The sequence below is a fragment of the Pelophylax lessonae genome, assembly GCF_965119305.1.
Source record: "Pelophylax lessonae genome assembly, chromosome: 1".
NCBI lineage: Eukaryota > Metazoa > Chordata > Amphibia > Anura > Ranidae > Pelophylax > Pelophylax lessonae.
In genome coordinates this window covers 472827540-472854376 of record NC_138768.1, presented here as the reverse complement: position 1 = coordinate 472854376, position 26837 = coordinate 472827540, and the positions used below count along the sequence as shown (strand labels likewise).

Here is a 26837-nt window from a genome sequence, read left to right as displayed (position 1 = left end):
TGCCAATATTTCCTCCCAGTCTAAGTCTTAGAGAGCTGCCCTCATCCTTGGAAAATTTACTCTCTTAAAGTTAAGTGTTTTTATATTTCCTGTATGCGTTTGTTGCTCACAGCTAACATTAAATGAAATCATATTATGGTCACTGCTACCCAGGTGTTCTTTTATGTGAATATTGGTAATAAGCTCTGCATGGTTTGAGACTAGTGATGAGCCCAACGCCACCAAGGCAGCTGAGTAACCTAAAGCCCCGTACACACGCAACGATTATCGGCCGACCGATCGTCCGTCTTTTGTCCAGAGTTGTGTTTTGTTGGTTGGAATGTGCCTAGACTGCACACAAATTTTCTCGCCCAACAAAAATCTACTTCAGAAGTGATGTCATGTGTTGGTTTGATTTCTTTGTGTTCTTTCTTCTCTGAGCATGCCCAGACTTGCTCATAAGATTTTTCCCTGTCGAAATCAGTACTGACTGCACGAAAATCGGCGGTGTTTTGACGGCCAACAAAAATTTTATAGTCTGCACACCAGATTTTTTTCAGCCGAAAAGTCGGAGTCAGTTGTTCGGAAGCATCATACTAACAAGCCGAAAATCGGCAGATCGGACGTTGGACGAAAATTCCCCGCCAATTTTCGACGCGTGTGTACGGGGCTTAAAGCCCCGTACACATGTACCGATCGTCGGCCGAACGATCGGCCGTCTTTTGTCCAGGGCTGTCCTGTCCACTGAAAAGTGCAAAAGACTGCACACGAATTTTGTCGGCCAACAACAGCCGACTGTAGAAGTGATGTCATGTGATGGTTAACTTTCCGTGTGTTTTTTCTTCTCTGAGCATGTCCAGTCTTGCAAATCTGCTGATTGTCGGCCGAAATCTGTACTGACTGACGCACAATCGGCCGTTCTGTTGTCGGCGTACAAAAATTTTAATGCCTTCACTACAGATTCTGTTCGGCCGAAAATGCGCTGTCGGAAGCTTCATACTAACAAGCCTACAATCGGCCGATCGGTCGGCGCCCGAATATTTGCGGCCGACAATCGGTACGTGTGTACGGGGCTTAAGACTCTCTCTGCCTAACAATTCTCTCTCTCAGATTGACAGCAATTTTATAGGACTCTGACATCACCAGCACCCCATAATGATTTTCTCAGGTGTAGTGAATAAATTACTGACTTCACTTCAGAAGGGGCAGGACAATTAATAGGTTTTAATTAAAATCCATAATTAGTATTAATCACCTGCTGGCCTGGGGATTCAAACTCACAACCTTTTGTTTGTAAGTCAGTTACTCTACCTGCTAGGCCACCCAGCCAGCTGATTAACCTTGGACTCTGTCTGGCTCACTAGCTTCTATCTGAGTTTGACAGCTCCCATAATCTATTGCTTTAGGTGCAGTGAATAAATTACTGACGTCAGTCATTTATTCACTGCACTTGAGCAGTGCATTGTGGGACGGCTTGTGACGTCAGGTCACTATAAAATAAAGCTGTCAAAATCAAAACAGCTCATTCTGGGGGTAGCGTCTGGAGAAGCAGGAGCTTCTTTTTTTTTTTCTATTTTTCGGGCGGCCAGCGACTGATCATCGGGGGACAGTATTTTTTTTTTAATAAAAGACTTTTTCAAAACTGTCTTTTGTCATTATTTTTTTGTACACTTTTTTGGTGAATTGGTGAACCATGTACCCCATATACATTCACGTGGGGGGGGGCGGAATCTGGGGGTCCCCTTTAAAATGGGGCTTCCAGATTCCGATAAGCTTCCGATAATATATATATATAAATAACTTAGATCTCAAAAAACTAAAAATCTCTCTCTCCCTGCTTGGGATTCGATCTCATACCCATCACCATTACAAGGTCTGGTAGGCCACCATCCAGTACAGATAGGTTGTTTACACTTTCCCTGCCTAACTAACTCCTATCCCCCCCTACACACAGTGGATGAGATAAAACTTAGGGAGAGTATGTTTAGCTTAAGCAGGCTTGGTGGCGTAGCTAGTAGAATACTAGGCTTGCAATGAAAGAGCTGTGTGATCCATTCCCCCAGCCAGTGATTTATTTATTGGAATTGAGAGGTCAGAGATCTCTGTCCATGATAATGCAGGAACTCAAAGTTTCCGCGAAGAAGCCCATTTGTTTGTCATTCGATGAACAAGCGAACAACCAATGTCATAGTCGAACTCAAAGCTTATCCCTATTTGAGACTACCAGGACCAGCAGAGCATCATTTCTAGTCGGGGCCTCAATAAACTGCACCATAAAATTGTCTTGTAATAGGTTTATAAATGTTTGCCCTTTAACTGTCCCAGCAGTGCCATTACTCCAATCAATGTCTGGGTAGGTAAAATCCCCCATTATTATCACTGTCCCAGCCCTTGCAGCCCTTTCTGTCTTTGCAAGAAGCCTCCACCTCCTCATTAATATTGGGAGGTCTATAACAAACTATTCTTTGTATTATGCACACCCATGTACATTTCCACCCATACTGCTTCAGACTCATCACACCCTCCATCAACTAGATCCTCTTTCACACTCACTTTGAGATCACTTCTCACATAGAGACAAACACCACCACCCCTCCATTTTACCCTGTCTTTCCGAAAGAGAGCATAGCCAGGAATATTAATAGCCCAGTCATGTGAAGAATGAAGCCAAGATTCAGCAATGCCAATTAAATCATTGTTCTCCTCGTGCACCAGAGCTTCCAACTCCCCTATTTTGCTTGGCAGACATCTGGCATTGGTGAACAAACAGTTTAATTTATTGTCTTCTTATCCTCTGCCATAGCTCTCCCCCCATATTTCCCCATTCCACCCACCAATTGGGACTGACCCCTGTCTGACCTGTCTGCTCATTATAATCAAATTCACCTTCCCCCCTCAATCCTAGTTTAAATATTCCTCCAGCCTTCCCATAAACCTCTCCGCCAGCACGGCAGACCCCCTTCCATTTAGGTGCAAACCATCTTTAGCAAATAGGTTGCACCCCAATGAAAAGTCAGCCCAGTGTTCTAAAAACCCAAATCCCTCCTTCTTATACCAGGTCTTTAGCCATGCATATATCTCTCTAATCCCCCCCTGTCTTTCCTGTGTTGCGCATAGCACAGGCAATATTATTGAGAATATCACCTTGGAGGTCCTTCCCTTCAACTTGCAGCCTAGTTCATTAAATTGGTTTCCAAAGGAGCCTCCACCTTCCATATATTCTGTCATTGGCTCCTGGTAAGTGCACTTTTTGCTTTTAACAAATAAATATTCATGTTACAGACTTACACTATGAGATGCCTTTTTTGTCCATATACCCTGTGATGAGAGTCCCCATTGATCAGACCTAATGAGTAATTTTGACTCTAGTGAGCAGTGAGTGGATGAAAAAACGTCAGCATGCATGAAGATAAATGCTAATAATTCTTTGAAAATACCTTTATTGTTAATTTTCAGCCACAATATAATATATTTTAGGTTAAGATACCAAAAAAATGAGTGCAGACCATTGCTTATATTGGCTTTATACATTGTTTTAGGGTATTATATCCCTTTCATGTCAAAATGTAATTTTAAAGCGGAGTTCCAACCAAAAAGTGCTCCTGACCCCCTGACATGCCACATTTGGCATGTTATTTTTTTGAGGGGGGGGAGCGGGTACCTAGTTTTGACAGGTACCTGCTCCCCCTCCCTCCCTACAATCTTCTGGAACTTGTCACTTTAAGGAATATTTTTGTACCAATAAAATATATATCATTTTACTCTAGATGTAATTGTAACAGAAATTGTACATAGCCTTACAAGTCAGTGATCTTACTTTTGATGTTTTTATTATTAACAATGACGATGTATCATACTTTTTTTGTGGATGAATCAATAAAAATTTCATGTTTTATTTTTTACAAAATATCCTCTTTGACTCTAGTTGCCTTTAAAGTCACATTAGTACCTTGGGGGTTACTAATTTTTCCAGTGTTCCACAAATTAGGGATGATGGCAACAAAACACTTATAGCTTTCTTTGGTGGCTCTACTTCTATTCAACTCTAGATGTGGGAGCGGAGGGCTCTATAAGGTTTTTGAGTTTACTTCTGGTAAGGCACTAAAAAGCTGATATTCCAAATAATAAAAAAAATGGTTTTGATCAGAGTTAAATTATACATTATTCTTTTCATAAAAAATGAAAGGGCAATTCACTCCAAAAGCCTCCCAAAAATCTCAGGCCCCTGCTGCATTTGAAGCACTGCCCATTACTCAGAATGTTTCCTAATTTTTTCTTCACCTAAATGTATCCTAATTTGAAAGCAAAAGTTCAATATATTGCAGCTTATCAATCCTTAGATGAAGTGGGGGAGGGGCAGCGTGGTGTGGCAGTAAACATGTATTAAGGGTAAAGTTTGGCAATCCACACTAAGACAGATGGGAAGGCACCTGATTGGGAACACTCACAGAATGCAAAAGTGATGTGTAGTAGAGCAGGTCTCAGATGTGCTGGCAGCGTCTGTCTTTAGGGGGGGAATGGAATGCGGCCTGGCCAGTCTGTGCCCAAATGGGGTGGTCTCCAGGAGGTATGGTATCTCTCTATCCTTTTCCTAATTGTCTGGAACCTCTCCCTGAAACTAATCATTGTCCCTGTGAGATGTGTGACATTTCCCTACACTACCCACACGTACAACGTGTACCAAGCCTGGAAGCCAAGACCTTAAATAGGCTCTGCCTGACCCAAGAAGGCTGCCAGAGTCACATGGGGCACTTATCCAAACAGATAGCTTTCCCAGTGACCTAGGAAACCATAGAGGAGCCATGTTCCTCTTGACTTCCTCCAGCTGCAATGCTGCTGCGGTTGAGCGCCACCTGCAGTGGAGAAATGCTGTCCTCTGTATTACAACACTATGAAAAAACAACACAAGAAATGCAATGAATGTGGTTAACTCACAACAGGAAAAAGTTAAAATAATATAATCAGAGTACTTTGCAGGGAGCTGCCCATGTTAGACCATAAAGGGTGGCAAACAACTGTGTCCTCTGAGGAGTCATGTCACAAGCAATCATCTTCTGGTTGTGACTCCGGGCCGCAGGTTAGTGGGGGTTGACTGGGTTATCCATACCCCCTTTGTCTGGGCCCAGTTCCTTGATCAAGTCTGGACAGTTGTTGGACTTTCCATAGTTGTTGTACTGGGACTCGCAGCTTCTGAGTCTGGAGAGGTTGAAAGTTCAAACAAGACGGGAGGCAGGTATCATTCAATAGGGACTTCCTGCACAGGTGGGACATCCACAGCATTGAAAATTTCTCGGTCTCCTATTGGTTTCTGGTGAACAGTCGCCACTTAGCACACAGAGCCTCAGCTGGTTGCGGTGGAGACGTTTTGTAATGGGAGTGGGCCCCTCTGAGATTATGTCATTTACTGGAGTTGGAGGAAAGTTGTTGTTCAACCTGACACTTGGGCTCCACTTTACTGCCTCGATCACTCTTGGTATTTTTCACCAGCATCCAGTCTCCCAGTTGCCTACGGTAGTTCCTCTAAGGTAGAGTCCTCGGCCAAGGCCTTGTGCCTGTCCAACACCACCTGCTTTTCTTTCTGCAATTGATTCCAATGTTCTTGTACCTAGGTGATAGGTGCCCGGGGTGTTGTATTCTCTGGGGAGCCCAGCAGGAGATCCAACTGCAGCTGGTCATAGCACCTGAACTTTAGGAAGAAGGGCATGTGGTCCATAGTCCAATGAACCATTATTGTAGGCCCATACCTCGGCCCCCACGTGTTGGTGCCATCTTGGTGTCTGTGCCTCCTGCACTCCAAACTCTTCCAGCAGACCGATAGCTAATACCATTCCTTTACCCCAAGCACCATACACAGACAAGATGTTGAGATAATAACCAAAGGAATTACGGTAATACAGGTTTTTTATACACATCGAAAATAAGGGCAGTCACCACATGAACAATGCTAACTTCAAACAGCAATCAATAACAACTAACAATGACCGAATTAAACAGCCAGCTAGGCACCTAGACAAGTTTTATTAGTATGACTAGCAGTCGCAGGTATTCCCAATCCCAGACAGTCCGGCAACAGTTCCCCTGCATTCAAGAAGACCCAGGGCTTAAATGTAGTAATAACATGTCATCTTGCATTATTTAACAGGACCTCTTACCGAATGCTTGTAGCTTCCTCAAATACCAGGGCCCATAATCAGTAGGCAAAAGGCTACCCTGCAGTGCCCTCTAAAAGCCCCATGTCCTGGTTGGGTCTGTCACAGTTTCCACTGTTGAAGAGTCCATAGCATGGCCAGCAGGGTACAGTTGAACCACTCAAATGCTCCATTGCCCTGTGGGTGGTAGGGTGTAGTATGTCACTTCCTGATACCACTGAGATGGCACATATTCACTGCCCTAAAGTTCAAGCCCTGATCTGAGAGTATTCCTTTGAGACACCCGTAGGGTTGGGCCACACGCTCCAAAAATAATTTAGCTGTGGTAGGAGTTGTCTGGTCTTTAGTGGCGACTACCACCACGAACTTGGTGATGTGTTCGACAAAAGCCAAGGTATAGCGATACCGTGAGGCAGTGGCGGCTGGTGCTCCATTGGCCAGGGGGGGCGGCAGACGGACTGCACCATACACGCCCCCCCGGCCCCCACCAGGCCACACACCAGGCCACACACCAGGACCCCAGAACCCCCCAGGACCCCGGACCCCCCCACGGCTCACTCACCCTCAGCAGAAGCGTCTCCTCCCCCATGCCCAATGGCATGGCTTCTACTTTCGGCCAATCAGGAAACAGGTCTCAGGACCCACTTCCTGATTGGCCAGGAAGCAGATCTGTGTGACAATAGCGAATATTCATTCGCTATTGTCACACAAGTGGGTGGACTCGGGGCGCACTGCTCTGTGCCCCAAGCACACCCTAAAAAAAAAAAAAAAAGCCCCATTGAACTCCATGCGCCCTGCACCCCCAATACACCAGCCGCCACTGCCATGAGGGTGAGCTGGAGATTGTTAGGAAGTCAATGGTGAGCAGATTTTAGAGCTCCGAGGTGGTGATGGTCATGGGTGAGGTCCTTTCAGGAGGAACTTTATGCACTAAGCAAGTCTCACACTCCCAATAAGCCCTTTGAACTCATTCTGCCAGTCACAGGCAGAAGAAGTATTTCCTGACCAAGGACTCTGTTTCGTCAGCTCCGAAGTGTCCACTTGCATTATGTAGCACTCATCAGACTTGGAGAACATACAACTGGGAGACCGCAATCTGTAGAATGTCCGGCTGCTCAGTGGGAGCGCACGCATGGTGATAAAGTACGCTGTCCCTCGTTTTAGATTAATTGCACTGTCTCAGGAATGCTCAAGCTATATTGGACAGTCTCTGACACTCACGGGAGGATAGTTTATGCAGTTTGGAGAGGATCTCACCTGCATCAGATCAGGATCCTTCTGTGAAATCAGTACCTACTCAGCCTGGGGGACCACATCTTGTTTTTTGAGAGGACACAAAATGGCGGTCAAAGGCAGGATGAGGTTAATGTCATCTCGGGTAGAGTTCACATCCTCCCCTGGGTGCTCCACCAGATAACGGGACAGGTTGTCACTATGCCCGTTAAGCTGGAAAGTAGTAGCTTATGGCTTGTAGTGGATCTTATACTTGAACAGGGCCAGGCCGACAACCTATCTTTGTTCCAATGCCCCAAGTTCTGCTGTATCTAAATAGGCAAGGGGGTTGTTGACCATAGAGACCTCTATGTCCGCCTCCGTAAAGTATGCAAACTTTTCAGCGATGGCCCTACTAGGGCCAGCAACTCCAATTTGAAGAAGCTGTAATTATGGGGGATTTTCTCAGCAGGCTGCAGCTTGCGTAGGCATTCACCCATTCACAGCCATCTTGTACCTGAGCCAATACAGCTCCTAGACCTTGTAATCTCCCATCTGTATACACATGGAAGGACTTTGTGAGTAGTCCGTGTTGGCCAATAAAGGTGTCGAAGTCAGCTTTCAGCGTTTCAAATGCCTGTTTTTTGGGATGGTGCCACTAGGCTTGAATGGAGGGTAAGGAACCAACAAGTGTGGAGAAGTATTTGGCTTTTCCCAGGACCATAAGCAATTCCTCTCCCTTGGGCAATGAGTAAGCATCCCTATGGGTACATGCATTTAGCTTGCGGTAGTTCACACAGAACCACAGACTTCCATCCTTCTTACACACCAGATCCACGGGAGCAACCCAAGGACTACAACTCTTCCACATCAAACCGCTTTGTAACATGTTGCAGAGTAGGTCCTTTATCCCCTTGCACAGAGCTGGGGGAATGTGATGGTACTGTGCCCAAATGGGTGGAACATCACCCGGATGGATTGGGTGGTTGATGGCCTCTGTGTACCCGTAGTCCTATAGGCTGGTGGCAAAGACCATTAGGTGCTTTTCCCAGAAGAGAATGTTCAGCTGTTCTAGCTGTAGTTGGTATTGAGACTCATTCAACAAAGCCATGGCTGCCTATAGTGGGGCACATAAGGCTTCTACCCGGGGCTGAGATTCAGTGCTGGGGCACTACATACAGGTCTGCTAGGGTGGCATGGTTGGGAAGTGAAATTGGGGTTGTGCCCAAGTTAATGAGCTGCACCAGGACCTTTTCCTTGATGACTTTGGATAAAGTGCAAACAACCAGCCACTCTCCTGGCCTCACTAAATCTTTGCAGGGTTCCACTATTTCGGTGATCACTTGAAGTTTTCTGTGAGCTCAGATGAGAATAGACTAGATTACCTGTTGCAGGGGTGCCAAGAGGCTTTTTTGCTTTAGCAGGGTGCGGACAACCCCCACTTGTTTGGGCTGTTTCCTCGCTGCTCTTTGTTGAGCCTCATGGGCTCATATCACATTGAGCCACACAGCTCACAGATCACAGCCCCCTGCACATCGGCTAGAATGCTCAAATTTAGGTTACATGTATTTTTTATTATCAAAGATTCCAAGAGTAATATAGGAAGAAATTCACATTGAAATTAGAAAGTACAACTCGACAATAGTCGCACAAATATGCCAGCCAGTCTATAGCAACATCCCAATACAAATACTTGATGAATATCTTCTAAAATTTTGGGGATGTCTTCGGGTAGCCACAAGCAAAAGGATCAAATGTGTAGGCAACTTCCATACTGACAGGACACTCACAAGAGTGGAAGATCAGTGCTGTCTCAAGTAACATTGCATAAACATTAAATAATAATGCTCATAAATAAAGTAGAGAGAAAGAGAAGAAGAGAGGAAAAAGAAAAACGAGAGGCAGAATGAGAGAAAGAAGAATAGTAGACACAAATCCTCTTGTTTAAGGTCGCAAAATGGCTTAAAAAGGAATCAAAAGAGGAGAATTTTGCAGAGACACTAAAACCATTAAGGGCAAGAGTAGGGATAAGACAACATCTCACATGCTAGAATGCCCAAATTTAGCCAGTAGGCAGGGTAAGTCCAAGTCCTGTAAGACATGCAAACCCAAGACAATAGGCACAGCTTAACTTACTGGTCGACGAGTCACCACCACCCCTATTCGGTTCACCATCTGGTCATTGATTTGGATCTTTACCCACGTGACACCTTCTAGTAAGATAGGCAAGTTATTGGCTGCCTTGAGGGATAGCCTTGAGAGGTCCAATTGGTCTAGTGTCCCAAACTGCTGGGCGTAGAAGTCATACTCCATGACAGTGATTTTGGAATCGGTGTCAATTAGGTAACTTCTATTTCCATTAATGAGGAAGGTCACCACTGGACTAGGTGCGACCATGGACTCTGGTTTTCTGGGACCTTGTGCTGGCTGATCTGGGGGTGTTTCTGTGCCCTGGGAGCCACTACTTTATGTAACGCTCTGGGGTTTGACTTAGTGAACTGGATTTGCAGCTGCAGAATTTCCACTCAGTAGTCTTGTAGAGATGTGTTGAATCACCTTATCCAACTCTCCTGACTCATCATAGTGGCTCAGCCCGCTTCAGTATGCACATACACAAACACTCAGATAAGATGTTGCTGGAGTGATAGATATCTATACAATAGTATTGAGGTGATATACTGAAGGAATAGGCTTGAGTAGTGATAGCAATTAATGATAGGCACTCAGGTAGTAATGTTGCAGGAGCGATAGCAGATGGTGATAGATAGTATGCAAGAGGGTTAGCAATCATGTACAAGTAACAGGTGGTAGGGGATAGCAGATGAAGTGTACAGGAGATACTAAGTTAATGCAAAGTTATAAGTTACAGGTGGTAGTAGGCTCAAGAGCTAGCAATCTAGGTAACGATGCAGGTGATAGATATTGTAGTGCATATATCCTAGAGTTTAGCAACAGTTCTTAATATGCAAGAATAGATAGCATGTGACTTGATAGGAAGGGATCCCCTGTGGGGTACTTATCACTAGCTGGTAAGCGAGGTAAAGGATCAGGTAGCGAGGTAAAGGATCAGGTAGCGAGGCTCCGGTCAATCCAGGTATAGGAAGATAGCTGGAGGATTCGGCAGCGTCAGACAGGGATGTATAATGAGCGGTTGCACGAACACCTTGTGAGTGCACAGCGTCGGTTGAAATAGCCGCTCAGAGCGGCGCCTAGTGATGACGTCATCAGATGTTAAAGAGACATGCAGCTATATGCGTTCCACCTACCTGAATGGTGGAACGCAATGCGGAAGTAAGAGGCTAGAAAGGTACTGAAAGTACCAGGATCTTACACTTTACCAGTTGACTGGGTGTGCTTTTGAATTAAGGCCAGCACCAGTTCTTGGTTATATGTCCGAAGGGGGCGCATTACTAGCACTTCTGATCTTCCTCTGGGTTCCTCCGTAATGGATTCTCGCCCTTAACGTGAGGGGCCCAATCCCAGTGGATTGAGGACATTTCCTGTTTCAGGGAGGCCACATCTAGAGCGAGTGCCCTCAATGCTCTGTGAATGGCTGATAGAGGTTAAGGAGCCAAGACCTCCTCTTTCAAGTGCAATGGGTCATACCTTTTTGTGACTGCCACAGTTGCCACTGCATCTTCCTGTCCCTGTGCAACCACATCCACCACTGTATCATGAAAAAGGTTGTGCTCTAATTCGCTCTTGTAGGGCTCTTCTGACTGACCCAGCCTTCATTTCCATCACAAAATGGTCCTTCAGTAGATGATCTGAGGAGGTATTATTGGCACAGCCTCCCACATCCCTCTTCTCCAGGTGTTTCCAGAGATTCTTGAGTGCTACCGCAAAGTGAGTGAGGCTCTTCTCCTCCTGCTGCCTCCAGACAAAGAATCTCTTCCTCAACTCAGGGATTGTCAAGTTTTCTCCAAACAGACCCTCTATTTCAGCCAGAGGAATACTGGAGCCATTAAACTTAATATTAATATTATTATAAATATGAATTAATATTTTGGGACAATAACTGCACCCACTGCAAGAATGGACATATCGTGTCGACTGCCAACAAGTGCGGGGAGGTGCAGTAAGGTGTGGCGGCAGTAAATACTCAGAGCCCGATTGCAGAAAACTGAACTAAATTAAAGTTTGGCAATTCACAACAAGCTCACCGGGAAGGCATCAGGCCCGCAATACTCACAGAATGCCACAGCAATGTGTGGCAGAGCAGGTCTTGGATGTGCCAACAGCTTCTGTCTAGATGGGTAGAATGTGGTCTGGCCAGTCTGTGCCCAAATGGGGAAATCTGCAGGAAGGATGGCATGTCCCAATTGTTTTCCTACTTGTCTGGAGCCTCTGCCTGCCGCTAATCACTGTCCCTGTCAGGGTGTCCTGTCCCTATACTACCCACCTAACATGTTCCTCTTGACTTCCCCGTCAACTGAACTGCTTCTGTGGTTTGGCGCCACCTATAGTGGAGAAAATAGACTGCACCTGCCCTACAGCTGCATTCATTTTCCTGCCAGTAACACACTTTCTGTTTTAGCATGCCAGTGGTCACTTGCTGAACTTTATCTATGTAGCAGCAGCCATGTCACCCTAGGACAGAAAGTATGTTAGATGTACAGAACATCTCCCCCTCTCTCCATTTTCAAAACATAGAAGGATATGTTCTATATTTCACAAAGCTAAACTAGACAGGGCTAAAACAGTGTTTGAGATAACACTGCTGAGTGCACAGGACAGTACTGGATTTCTGGCATGATCAACAGGTATTTTTAGCACTTATCAAACAATGCAGCTTCAATTGTATATTTAACAGTCCAAAAGGGAGCAATTACGAGAAGTTAATTGTTATGGTTTGCATAACCTGTAGGTCATAGTAGACAATACTCTTACTATTAAGGTTTGTACGCAAACCCAGTAGTTTGTTACCTGATAACTGTTATCAATAGGCTCCACAGAAGGCCTTCCCATCTGATAGACCATGGCAGAGTAACAGATGCAGATAGTGAGCAATGGCAGCATGTATACCACAAGGAAATTGTAAAGGATAAATGCCTTCTCGTGATAAACTGATGGAAACAGTTCAATGCAGTACATTTGTGGTCCAAACCAATAGCCTTCTATGAGCTGGTTATAAATAGGAACTGGGATAGATACAATAAAAGAACCTGTAAAGAAAAAAGCACATTACATCTGTAAAATAAGAAAATGTGTTCATTAATTAAATTGTAATTCACTATTTTATTACAAAAATAAATACATCTGTACTAAACGTATTAGTTTCTATATCTACTGTCAACTAGAGCTGAAGATAAAACTTACTTCCTCCTCATAGGATGATTCTTCATTATCAGGTTTGAGCTATCCTACATGAAATATCATACACATACATCAATGTATTGGCCCTGTTGCTAAATATTTTTTACAATGTGAGACCTTCCATTTGCTAAGCCTACTCAAGGTAGACCCCAAAAGTAAATTACTAGGTGAAACTCACAATTGGTTTCTAACCAGCAAAGTTAACTGCACTTGGAATGATCTTACTTATCTTAATGATCTACAGTATACTTGGAAATCAAATATCTCAACTTGAGATAATGAATTGGAGGAGTGCTTAGAGTCACCAGGCAGGTTCTTCCAAAGCAATGAGAAGCTCCAAATGCATAGTTACATACTATAGTTAGTCAGGTTGGAAAAAAAAAACAATTTTTTCAAGTTAAAAAAATAGAAAAAAAAACGAATATAAAACTTGCATAAATGCAATCCAATATCCACAATTGATACAAAGGAAAGCAAAACCCCAATAAGGCTTGATCCGATTTTTTTCCTCTGCTTCCTCTGCACTTTATCCAATCAAATATTCCCAGACTCAACTACCCTTGGTGTTATTACCTATAAATGTTAGTATCCAGTTGTATTTTTAGCATTTAGGGATGCATCCAGCTCTGTTTTAGTGAAATCAAGGCTTATTAGGAAAAGACAATAAAAAGAATTACACAAATGGACCCCCCTGTATTACAGACCAAGATCAATAAAAAAAAAAAAGATGTATTTGCATAAAGGTTGACTAATAAACATGAGCTTGCAGTCAAGTGTGTGTGTGTGTGTGTGTGTGTGTATAAGAGGGGTCGGTTAGGTGAAAGGGTGGGATAGGAAAGAGAGCTCCAGTTATGGGATTCCTGAGGTAGAAGCCAGGGCAGGATCCATTTCCATCCAATTGGGAACAGAAGGGTCTTGAGGAAAATAAAATTTGAATTTGGCTATTTCTATATATACTTGACAAGCCATCCACATGATACGGAACTGCTCAGTTTTGCCGTTATCCTGAGCAAACAAACATTCCATTCTGTGAATGTCTTGTAGGGCTTTAAACCACTCCATCAAAGTAAGGATAACTTGTGATTTCCAGTGCTTATGAAAAATCTGCCTTGCAACAATCAGAAAAAAAAAATCTTAAAATGGAGTGTTGCATTGAATTTTGGCTACCAGGGATCATAGAAAGTAAATCTGTATGTGGGGTATTCTGATAGGATGTCGAATAGCAATTGCTATAAATGTCAAAGATAGTGTTCCAAAGATTCATGGGCAAGTCCACCATATATGAAAATTAGTACCCCTTTGTTGGAGAAATCTCCAGCAGGTATTGGGCATTGTGGGATAGATCCTAGCAGGCTTCATGAGAGTGTGATACCATCTTGAGAGAATTATAGTTATAATTTTGACTAGTCAAATCGCATGTCAAATAGAAGCCAATTGCCAGCAATGGCACCATCTTAATCAGTGCAACCCTGACTTTGCGGCGCCGCACAGATTCCAAAAAGTAGTTTCTGCACTATTTTTGGTGACTTTGGCGGGCAATTTCAATAGACATCTGTACAGGAACCCACACGGATGTCTGTGAAATCGCTCCCGAAATCGGACTGAAAGTGCCAGTTTGAAATTGTGTGAGTTCAGCTGAACTCGCACAATTTCAATGAGACGGGTTTAAATTGTTTCAAACCAGCCTTTTTTTAAGTCCGACTTTACGTGCGGGTTCCTGCATAGATGTCTATTGAAATCGCCCCCTGAAGTCACCAAAAGTAGCACAGAAACTACTTTTGGGAATCGGTGCGGTGCTGCAAAGTCGGCGTCACGGACGGTGCCATTGTCGGCAATTGGCTCCAATTTAACATGCGATTTGACGTGTCAAATCAGACCAATGTGAATGTGGGCTGAATAAAATAGCAAAAAACAACACAGGCTGGACTTATGAGGCAGGTAATAGTAACCAGTTGAGTCACTATGGAAACAAGGAGTGGCTGGTAATTAACCGACAGCTGAGCAGCCTCTGTGTACTGAAAGAAAAGAACTGCTCATAAATAGCAGGAGCCCAGCCCTGACAGTACCCCCTCTTAAACAACCATTTTCCTTTGGGGGGGGGGGCACCAGGCTTGAGGGGAAAACATATACAGAAAGCATGGAGGAGAGCAGGAGCATGTACAGTATGTCCGAGGATGAGACCCAAGAGCGTTCCTCCGGACAGTAACCCCTCCAGTGAACAAGATATTGTATGCGTCCACGAAACCTACAGGAGTCAATGATAGATTGTATCTCACACTCCTCATATTTGTCAGCCTGAACTGGATGAGGGCGTGGTGCCGAGGTGGTATAGCGATTGCACGCCAAAGGTTTTAATAAAGAAACATGGAATACGTTGGAAATACACATGTTGGAAGGAAGGTCTAATTCGTAGGCCACTGGGTTAACCTTACGGAAAGGCCCAATATACTGAGGTGCTAGTTTCAGTGAGGGAACACTGAGTCAAAGGTTATGGAAAAACAGACAGACCCTCTCCCTAATTGGTAGGAGGGTGCAGGTAGGCATCAGCAGTCAGCATGGAGTCTGTTCTTCTCTCTGGAACTTTGCATGGATTCTTGGACCTGCACCCAAGTGGAACGGGATTCCTGAAGATGTTTCTCTAATGCAGGAATTCCCTGCAGAACAAATGTGTCAGGCAACATGGATGGATAGAACCCATAGTTTGCCATAGGAAAAAAAAGGGAGGCAGCATTGATGGTGTTATTGTGAGCAAACTCTGCCTAAGGTAACAGGTCTGACCAGTTGTTATGGTGGTCAGAAATATAGCAATGTAGGAACTGCTCCAAGACTTGGTTGGCCCGTTCAGCAGCCCCATTGGACTATGGGTGATATGCCAAGGACATAAACTGGCTACCCCTTTCTAAGATTATACCTTTAGGTAACTCATGTAAGCAAAAGACCTCTGGAGTGAAAATTTATGTCAGTTCTTTGGACGTCAGCAACTTCGGAATACAATGGGACATTTTCAAAAACTGGTCAACCACCATAAGAATACCTGTGTTGTCCTGGGAGTTGGGTAAATCCATAAAACAAATCAATAGACAAGTGAGTCCTAGGCCTCTCCCCACTAGATATGGGTTGTAGGAGGCCCACTGGAAGGTGTTATGGTATTTCTGAGTACACACGGGACAAGTGGCTACAAAGGTGGTTACATCAGCGCAGGGACTAGGCCACTAGGATTGTTGAGACATAGACCATATGAGTTGATTTTTCACTGGGTGCCCAGCTGCTTTAGGAGAATGGTAAGTTTGGAGCAAAGCAGTGTGGAGATTCTTGGGGACAAAGCAGCGGTCAGGAGGAGAATGGATCTGAGTGTCATGGTCTAGCCTGCAGATTGTTTGTGAAATTCTTACCTCCTTGCTGCAGGGTTCTGCTAGATCTGTGACTCCATTTCATATGTGGTGTTTGGCTTCTCTGTTCACCTATGGGCGTCACCTGCTCCACTGTGGGTTTATATTCTTTTCCCTTCTATTAATTCCTGGGTCACCTCCCTGTTTGCTTCCCTATATATACATGTGCCCAGTGCAGAGCTCCTTGCCTGAGCAACTTCACAGTTCTCTAAACTCCTGCTTGTTACTACCTGTATATCCTGTGTCTGACTAGCCGTGTACTGATCCAAGCTTTGTCTATTGTGCTTGTTTGCTGCCCGCCCTGACCTTGGCTTGTTTCCTGGTTTTCCAGTCTCCTGATGTACTCTGCAATTACTAAGTGGTGTCCGCATTCCCAGGGTGAACCTGGGGGCCGCGACCTGGTTCCAGCTTGCTGCAAGGCCATCCCCACCATCAGGGGCCCTGGTGAAGACGCAGGCTGGGGCACCCCAAGTTGGTGAACTACAAGGGCTCACTATTACAGACTCCAGACAGTTTGCTCTGGCCATGAGCTCAGAGGAGGCACAGCAGCCACTTCTGGATCAACTTCAGTGTTTGGCGCAGAGAGTTGACGTCCAGCAGGCTTATCAAGCACGGATTATGCAGTGTCTGCAGGAACTTTTCTCCCGTTTGGATCAGCTGCAGGTTGTGCCCACTTCCTCACCTTCCGTTCCAGCTCCTGTGTCAGCCCCTGCAGCTCCAGCTCCCGCAGTCCCTCCAGCGGAGAGCAGTCTTTCAAATCGCCAGCTGCCTCTCCCACCTCACTTCTCTGGTGATCCTAAAGCTTGTCGGGGCTTCATCAATCAGTGCTCGATTCATTTAGAGCTAGCTAACCACCATTTCCCTACTGATTGTTCCAAGGCGGCGTACATGATATCCCTCCTCTCTGGTGAGGCTTTGGCTTGGGCCTCGCCACTGTGGGGGCATCAAGATCCTACCATTTCCTGTCTTCCCGCCTTCCAGCAAGCTTTTTGTAAGAGCTTCAATGTGCCTGGCAGGGCCTCATCCACTCTTGGAGCACTTCTTCGTCTTCGTCAAGGATGCCTGACTGTTGGTTAGTACGCAGTTCAGTTTCGCACCTTGGACTCGGAACTAGCATGGAATAATGAGGTCCTTACTGCAACCTTTTGGCAGCCTTTAGCAGATTGTATTAAGGAGGAACTTGCTGGCAGAAGCGCACCCTCCACCTTGGATGACTTAATCACCCTTAGCATCCAAGTCGATGTCCGCTTCCAGGAACGAGGTCTTGAAAGGGCTTGTCCAGGTCACCCCCCCCCTCAGTGGATTGTTTAGCACCTATTTTCCTGGAACCTCCTCAACAATGCACCTTTACAACTTTTCCAGCATCTGAAGAACCAATGCAGCTAGGTCAAACATGTCTCACGCCACAAGAGCAATCCTGTCGCCTCAAATTCAGCCCATGCCTTTAGCAGGGCTGACGGTCAAATATTAAAGTCTTGTCCTGTCCACTCAGGAAAACTCTCAGGTCTAGGTCCCTTGGAGGGTGGTGATCTAGACCAGAACCTGAATTATGTCACTTTCCCTCGATCTGTCTTACCTGTCTCCATTCATTGGGCCCTGAACTCATATCAAGTAGCTGCACATGTGGACTCTGTGGCAGCTGGAAACTTCATGGAGCAGTCCTTGGCTGCTGAATTGGGCATTCCTTTCATTCCCTTTGCAAAGCCCCTCTCAGTATCTATAGTCGATGACTCTACCTTAGCCTTAGGACCCCTATGATTAAAAACTACCCCCATTAATATGCATTATGGTGTTCTTCATCGTGAGGAAATCTCCTTCCTAAGTCTTCTAGTCCCATCATTCTTGGACTGCCGTGGTTGCATAAACATTCACCCTATTTAGATTGGAACTCTGGTCAGGTGTTGTCATGGGGCACCCAATGCCATTAGACTTGTGTCCCTAAAGTGCTCCCACCTTTCTCTGTACGTGTGACTAAGGTCACCACCTTCCCGATGCTCCCTCAACATTATCAGACCTTCCCAGATGTCTTTTATACAAAATCTGCTCCCCTGCCTACTCCAACTGCAGGCCCCTTTTCAGTGCTGTCCACCTCTAGTTCCTTACACTCTTTGCTGCCTAAACCATCAGTCTCTTTACTTTGTGTACAGCTCAAAGCTCCAACTCTGCTACCATTTGGATGGGTGAAGGCCCCAACATCTGCGACCACTGTACCACCTGAAGTCCCAGCTTTGTGTACCCTGTCTGCTGAGACCCCAGCTTCCTTATTCTTTTCAGCTGCTTTGGACCCTGCCATTGTTCCCACATTACTAGCTTCAGTGCCTATTCCAGGTTCCTGTTCAGCACAGCCTCTCATGCCCACTGTGCAAAGTAAAGCCTCACCTCCTATTCCCTTACCTTTGCTAACAGCCCCCACTCCCACGTCCTCTCTGCCAGCTACCTCACCAGACTCTGCATCTTGGTTACTGGTGTCTGCTCCAGCCCAAGCACCTGACTTATCTTTTCCCATTCTTGCTCCTTCAGAGGCAGATGTTTCCAAGAACTCACATCTGACAGCTTCCAAGTACAAAGCAGCTACAGATTTTCTGCACAGTGTGAGTCCAGAATTTCTACCTGGTGACAACGTCTGGCTCTCTGCTAAGAATATCTGTCTCTGAATACCCTCTGCTAAATTTACTCCTCATGCCACTGCTCCTGAGGGAAGATGTTGGACTCCTTCTACAGATGTTTCTGCCCCCTATTTGGTGAAAATCTTACATCAAAAGTTTCCCCTCAAGCCTGGCCCTAAACGGATGGGGAGGTCTCGTAAAAGAGGAGGGGGGGGGGTACTGTCACAGTCAAGCATGTGGTGTTTGGCTTCTCTGTTCACCTATGGGCATCGCCTGCTCCACTGTGGGTTTATATTCTTTTCCATTCTACTACTTCCTGAGTCACCTGTTTGCTTCCCTATATATATATATACACATGCTAAGTGCAGTGCTCCTTGTCTGAGCAACTTCACAGTTCTCTGAGCTCCTAGTTGTTACTACCTGTATATTCTGTGTCTTACTATCTGTGTACCAATCCCAGCTTCGTCTCTTCTTGTGCTTGTCTGCCGCCCGCCCTGACCTCGGTTCCTCCTTAAACATGCCCTATTCTCCTCTGTAACATGTATGAGAGAAGTTAACTAGATATTCCCTTAACACATTGTAGCAAGGTTTGCAGGCCTATGGCCTGATGTGAGTCTGCCATTAGTACCGGTAATCTCTCCAGCCCATGTGAGCTATGACCCTGGGTGTGACAACTGAAACAGCGACAACTCCGGCATCTTTATTTGTGGTTTTTATTTGAATTAAGGGGATGGGAGAAGGGAATGAGGGGAAATACTCCTTGAGGCTTAAACTAATTACAATTGGGACTTTTACTTCTAAAATGCCCGTTGGTGCTTTCTTGACGCCAGCCGGTGGCGGCCAACGCTCACTGACACTGAGAATATTCTGTAAAACAGAAGAAATGCTGAATCCTCGACTTATAGTCCAGAAGATCCAAGACTGAAAACGGTAGAACTCCTGACACTGTTGCACTGTGAAAGTCACTGAATACTTTCCTCCGCCTGGCACAGCTTGAGGTAGTATATAGTAGAACTCTGTATAGCTGTCACTGTAACTGGCATGCTCTGTACAATTCAGGGCCCAAACTGCAGGTGCCCCCTTTAACCTCAAACTCTTCAGGGTCCACTGACTATGTACCCCCTCTGTAGCTTTAGGGTCCTCAACCTAGGTACCCCCTTTGCAGCTAGCTGACACTGGATCCCAGAAACTCTTCCTGGAGTGGTCCCCTCTATCTTCAGGCAGACCCCAGGGGCAATCCTCAGTACTCACGACCTGTGTAGGCTTTCCTGGGACTTGACCCCTCTCTCCCTCCGCAGGCTCTTGGCACACCGGATCCCCTCAGCTCAACTCAGCACTCTCAGGACACTCAGGCGACACCCTGAGACATCCGCCTTCCTCAGACAGGAGGAGAGACGGCCGCACTCTCCCTCCTGTGACTCTGCTTCTGCCAAAGACACCGTGCCACGCACTTCCCCCCAAACTTATACCCACTCCCAGAATCCTTTGCAGCATAATCTGCCTTCTGGGGTAGTTACAAGCTGGGATGTGTCCCCTGATTGGGCTTCCTACACTGCCCTATGAGAAGCCTCTCACAGGAGCCAGTGGGGATACTTCTCCCCTTAGCAGGCACATCTGGAAGCCCTGACACCCTATCCAATAAGATCACAGCTCTGCTGTTAGGCAGACAAGACCCACTATACATTTACCTAGCACCTACCTGTAGGGTGCTACAACATCAATTAGTCAACGGGATAAAGTACCCAATCATATCCAAATCCCCATTCTACTTACAGAAGGAAGAGAAGATACAAGGATCACTTCAATGACCTTTAAAGTAGGAACTTCTTCCCAATACTGTGGTAATAGCTCCCCCTTTGCTGTATTTCCTACGAGAGGCAGATGACAACTCATCTCCTCGCGACTCCCAGCGTCTTCCTGTATGCGTTGCGTGTGCTCAGCGTGTTGCCAGGCGCGGAGACGTCACAGACATTCTGTGCATTTGCATGACAAGGTACACAGCTTCGTGCGTGCCACCAACTTCCCCAAAGCGCATGTGCATGTCGTCCGGCTCTCTCCCTGACAACCTCACATTGGCTCCATGCACAAGAGGCAGAGGGCTGCCTGCACCCGGAAGAACAACCACAGACACAGGAAAAATAGGGTATAACATATTATTTATCCTTTTTAAGGCTAAGTTAGAGAAACCAATGCAACCACTCCTCCAGCTCTGGTCTGGGACACCCTAAAAACACCTTTATACATACCTAGTAAAAATCGCCCTGTAAATATTATGAGATAATATTTAGTCAAATGTTGGAAAGGGGGTCTGTATATATTACATCCCTCTCTCCAAATGGATCCTCTAGGTGGCAATCTTAGATATTTATGCTTTTATATTTCTCTTTTCTTTAGTTGGGGCAAATACAGAGGAATTATAATTTCTTCCCTGAACAGAGACAAATTTGGTTGGAAGGTGGAAACACTGGGAATCGTAAGGGACCAGATAAGGCTCTTGCACAGATCACAGTAGTGTGGAAGGACAGACTCTCTGCCATAAAGCTGTCGGTATGTCAATGGTGCAATGACAGTGGTAGACAATCCCTGATGAAGAAAATAAATTTAAAGTTTTCGAAACGCGTTGGATGTTCCAGCTTGAAGCAGCAACCTATGTATCTGATGTACAAGTAGGAGGCAGAAGATCCAAAATTAGCTGGAGATTACCACCTGCTCATTAAAGTATTCGTAGTATGGTTTTATCTGTCCCTGTCATGGAAGAACTTGATAAAGAATGGCAAAGATGCCAATTTCCAAAATGGCCGCGCAGGACTGTCAGGAAATGACATATATGCTAATTTCCAAAATGGCCATGTGGGACGTCCTAATTAGTGCCAATTATCAACACCCACTTCCTATATAAACTCAGCACTGGCTGCCATTCATTGCTGGATTATCTTCAGCTAGTACCTGATTTCCTTGTGCCTTGAAACTCCTGCTTGATTACCCATTACCGACCCTGCTATCCTTGAACTGCTCTGGCTTTCTCCTGCTCTGAACCCGGCTTGCCTTACGGACTTCTCCCTGCCTGCTCCTGATTGACTACCTGTGTTTGACCTCGGCCTGGCTTCTGACCTTGATTTGCACTAACCTGCCTGCACTTCCAGTGATCCAAGTGACTGTCTTTCCTACTGCGGATTCGATTTGATTCCTGACACAGCTACACCTGCAGGCAACCCGTGCACCTTTGGGCACAGCACCCTCTGTCACCATCTCCAGGGGTGCTCTGCACTCAGCCGCAAGGGGAGCCCTCTCGTCACCTCAGCCTCCAACCAGGTTCGTGACAGCATAATCCAGCCCTATGTCTGAGGCTGATAGAGGTGCTTCCCCGCTAGAGGCTCTGTGCCAGCAGGTTGCTGGCCTTACCCAAGCAGTGAAGAATCTGCAAGATGGATACTTTCAATTAGAGTACATAATATATGCTCATGTGAAATCACTCCGCACTGTGCCACATCCCATAAACAAGATTCAAGAAGGAAGTTCCCCTGGGGGTGGGACTTTTTAGGCACAATTATTCATATATGGCTACAAATCGGTAAAGTACAATATTGAAATTTATTGAAAAAAATACAATTTACAAAAATACATTAAAAGCATGTGGCAAGCTGTATACAATCATGCGGTCATGAGGCCAATCAAATACCGCTGTGATGAGGTTAGTGCCCGACGCGTTTCAGAGACACAGGTAAGAATTCTTTCTTCAGGGGCAACCTTTAAATAGCGGTCTGCAAGTGATCAATCACATAGTAATTAATCATTAATAAGTATGAGAAAAATATGCATATATAGAAAATAAACATGATATATAGAATATTCATTATAATCATTAAATTGCATGTACAATTTAATCAAAAAGTATATTCATAGCATAATGTGTTAAAACACTTACAGAATCTGCCGAATGACACTTTTGAGTGTATGCCTGCCAATAACATTAAAAACACAAAGCTGGATTGCTCTCGTCACTGCATTGGAATGCCTTGTTGAAAAGGGCGAATGGTAGAAAGGTAGCAATCATATAAACACGTTCCTATTCATATGTGCCCAACAGCCATTGGCTGAATGGGGACAGCTGAAACCCAAAAAGGACTGGGAGATCTGCCAGGCAAAAAAAGGGAATAGTTAGTAAAAAAGGTTTTTGTTTGGCTGATTTTATAGCCATGAAAAAAATGTATATATATATTCAGCAATGTGCTGCTTGATGCCGTTGATGTCTGAAACAAGTGCCACATGGGTCAATCAGGATCTATATACATAACTTGGGCATTGCCCAAAAAGTAGACATATAAAAAAAGAAATGCAAAAGGTTACTTTCAAAGCGACCCACCCAACTTATTCAGTTTGAAATAGCAAGATTGAGAAAAAAAAAAAAAAAAAAAGGGTGTATTGGTTTTCACATTTAAATTTCAATACACAGTCACCACACTGACCAAAACTATCAGCGGTATTTGGCGGCTGGGGAGTGATTGAACAAATGCAGCACCAGTAGCAGGCAGAAACCATCATATGCAGTCACAAAATAAAAGTGAAAATTGGGCTTAAATTACCTTCACAATAACGTAGGCTGGTTTGGGAACGTGTGTCAAAGCATCCACCTTCGGGCAAGTGAGCAATACTGATCACTGCTCGAAGGGGAGCTGTATATATTAGGTGGTCAATTGTTTAATTGAAATTAGCTGGGTGAAGTGATCCTCAATTTGCCTAATAGGCATTCCCCCTGTGGGTTCCCTGGTGCGCAGCCGCCGAACAGGCTCCCGACCACGCACGCGCGGGCACAAGCGAGGCGGAAGTCCGTGCGGCCAATGCGCTCCACCGGCACGGTCACATCCACCGCGTGGAACGCAAGCAGGAAGTGAATGAGCGAGGCCAGAGGGTCTCGAAAGCAGGAAGTGAATGAGCGAGGGCAGAGGGTCTCGAAGACCCTCTGGCCTCGCTCATTCACTTCCTGCTTGCGTTCCACGCGGCGGATGTGACCGTGCCGGTGGAGCGCATCGGCCGCACGGACTTCCGCCTCGCTTGTGCCCACGCGTGCGCGGTCGGGAGCCTGTTCGGCGGCTGCGCACCAGGGAACCCACAGGGGGAATGCCTATTAGGCAAATTGAGGATCACTTCACCCAGCTAATTTCAATTAAACAATTGACCACCTAATATATACAGCTCCCCTTCGAGCAGTGATCAGTATTGCTCACTTGCCCAAAGGTGGATCCTTTGACACACATTCCCCCACCCGCCTACGTTATTGTGAAGGTAATTTAAGCCCAATTTTCACTTTTACTTTGTGACTGCATATGATGGTTTCTGCCTGCTACTGGTGCTGCATTTGTTCAATCACTCCCCAGCCGCCAAATACCGCTGATAGTTTTGGTCAGTGCGGTGACTGTGTATTGAAATTTAAATGTGAAAACCAATACACCTTTTTTTTTTTTTTTCTCAATCTTGCTATTTCAAACTGAATAAGTTGGGTGGGTCGCTTTGAAAGTAACCTTTTGCATTTCTTTTTTTATATGTCTACTTTTTGGGCAATGCCCAAGTTATGTATATAGATCCTGATTGACCCATGTGGCACTTGTTTCAGACATCAACGGCATCAAGCAGCACATTGCTGAATATATATATACATTTTTTTCATGGCTATAAAATCAGCCAAACAAAAACCTTTTTTACTAACTATTCCCTTTTTTTGCCTGGCAGATCTCCCAGTCCTTTTTGGGTTTCAGCTGTCCCCATTCAGCCAATGGCTGTTGGGCACATATGAATAGGAACGTGTTTATATGATTGCTACCTTTCTACCATTCGCCCTTTTCAACAAGGCATTCCAATGCAGTGACGAGAGCAATCCAGCTTTGTGTTTTTAATGTTATTGGCAGGCATACACTCAAAAGTGTCATTCGGCAGATTCTGTAAGTGTTTTAACACATTATGCTATGAATATACTTTTTGATTAAATTGTACATGCAATTTAATGATTGTAATGAATATTCTATATATCATGTTTATTTTCTATATATGCATATTTTTCTCATACTTATTAATGATTAATTACTATGTGATTGATCACTTGCAGACCGCTATTTAAAGGTTGCCCCTGAAGAAAGAATTCTTACCTGTGTCTCTGAAACGCGTCGGGCACTAACCTCATCACAGCGGTATTTGATTGGCCTCATGACCGCATGATTGTATACAGCTTGCCACATGCTTTTAATGTATTTTTGTAAATTGTATTTTTTTCAATAAATTTCAATATTGTACTTTACCGATTTGTAGCCATATATGAATAATTGTGCCTAAAAAGTCCCACCCCCAGGGGAACTTCCTTCTTGAAACTTTCAATTAGAGGGTCGCCTACAGAACCTTGCAGTATCTGCTGCACCAAACGTCCAGAATCCACCTTCTGCACCCTCTGCTTCAGCTGCTTCAGCCCAAGAACACCCCGCATTGGCCTCCTCGGTGGTCATGCCAGTTCCAGAACCCAGAGTGCCAGTCCCCGAACGCTTCTCGGGGGACTGACGGAAGTTTAGGGCATTCCAGAACGCCTGCCAGTTATATTTTGCCCTCCAGCCCAGGACTTTCTCCCTGGAGTCCGTGAAGGTGGGGTTTATCATATCTGTACTCTCAGAAGACCCCCAGTCTTGGGCTCACCATTTATTAGAGCAGAAAAGCCCGGTGCTTAATTCAGTCTCCACGTTCCTGGATGCCGTGGCACAATTATATGATGACCCTCAATGTGTGACGACTGCAGAAACTTCCCTTCATAACCTCCAACAGGGGCAACGCCCAGTGGAGGACTATACTGTGGACTTCCGCAAGTGGTCGGCAGATACCGGCTGCAATGAGGCAGCCCTCAAATACCAGTACCGGCTTGGTCTATCTGAAGTCCTTAAGGACGAATTAGCCAGAGTTGATGCCCCGGCCACCCTGGAGGATCTTATTAAGCTGGCCATTCAACTTGATCGCCGCCTGCGGGAGCGAAGGTCTGAAAAGACTGGTACGTACCGGCCTTCCTGGATGCTCCCAGGGTTCCACCCTCACCTACACCTGTGCTTAAATCTCTGCCTGCTCCTGCTGCTGAAGGAGAACCAATGCAGATTGGACTAGTACGGAGTACCCTATCCCCTGCTGAGAAATTACGGCGATGACAGGCCAATCTCTGCCTGTACTGCGGAGGTTCAGGCCATTTCCTAAGCAACTGTCCCGTGAGATCTAGTAAGTGCCTTCCTCCATGTCCTGTCTACTTCCAGGTCTCTGGATCCCCTCCTGCTCACCTTGTCCTACCCATCTCGTTGCAGGTGGCGGAAGGGGAGATCCCGCTCCAGGCAATCCTTGACTCCGGAGCATGCAGCTGCTTCATGGACATCACCTTGGCAAAGAGATTACAAATACCGCTTAGGAATAAGAAGCAGAGACTTAAAGTCCATCTAGCTGATGGGACTATTCCCAGATCCGGACCCGTGACACAGGAGACTATCCCCATCCTTACCTGGATGAACTCTGGTCATCAGGAATTTCTCTGCTTTGACATTTTGTGTTCCCCTATGTTCCCTATTATTCTCGGAATTCCTTGGCTCCGGGCGCACAATCCTCAAATTGATTGGCCATCGGGGAGAATCTCCTTCATCTCCGAATACTGCCAGCAGCACTGCTTTGTCCCCGAAATCAGCAAGCCTCCCGTTTGTCTGTCTGTTCAACCCATCACCAGTACTAGCCAAGTAGTACCGCCAGCCTATCATTCCTACCTGGATGTTTTTGACAAGAAAAAGGCTGATGCCCTACCACCTCATCGGCCTTATGATTGCCCTATTGAGCTACTTCCAGGTGCAGAGATTCCTTTTGGGCGAATTTTCCCTCTCTCCGAAGTTGAATTGGAGGCTCTACGCCTTTATATCAATGAAAATCTCGAGAAAGGATTAATTCGCCCCTCCTCCTCTCCGGCTGGCGCCGGCATCTTCTTCGTCCAGAAAAAAGACCACTCACTGAGACCTTGTGTGGATTATCGGGAACTTAATAAAATTACAATTAAAAATCGTTACCCACTCCCTCTTGTCCCTGAACTCTCCCAAAGATTCCGTTCTGCCTGAATCTTTACCAAGCTAGATTTACGCGGTGCCTACAAATTGGTCCGCATTCGCGAGGGAGATGAGTGGAAGACAGCT

At 45.5% G+C, this 26837-nt stretch overlaps 1 protein-coding gene across 1 annotated transcript in view; it reads right to left on the bottom strand.

Moving 5' to 3' along the window:
* KISS1R (KISS1 receptor) overlaps window positions 1-26837 on the bottom strand; it is a 423650-nt gene that overhangs the window by 5472 nt on the left and 391341 nt on the right. Inside the window, exon 4 of the mRNA XM_082247986.1 lies at window positions 12267-12505. Within this exon, the coding sequence (XP_082104112.1) occupies window positions 12267-12505 (239 nt within the window). The remainder of the gene's footprint in view (window positions 1-12266; window positions 12506-26837) is intronic.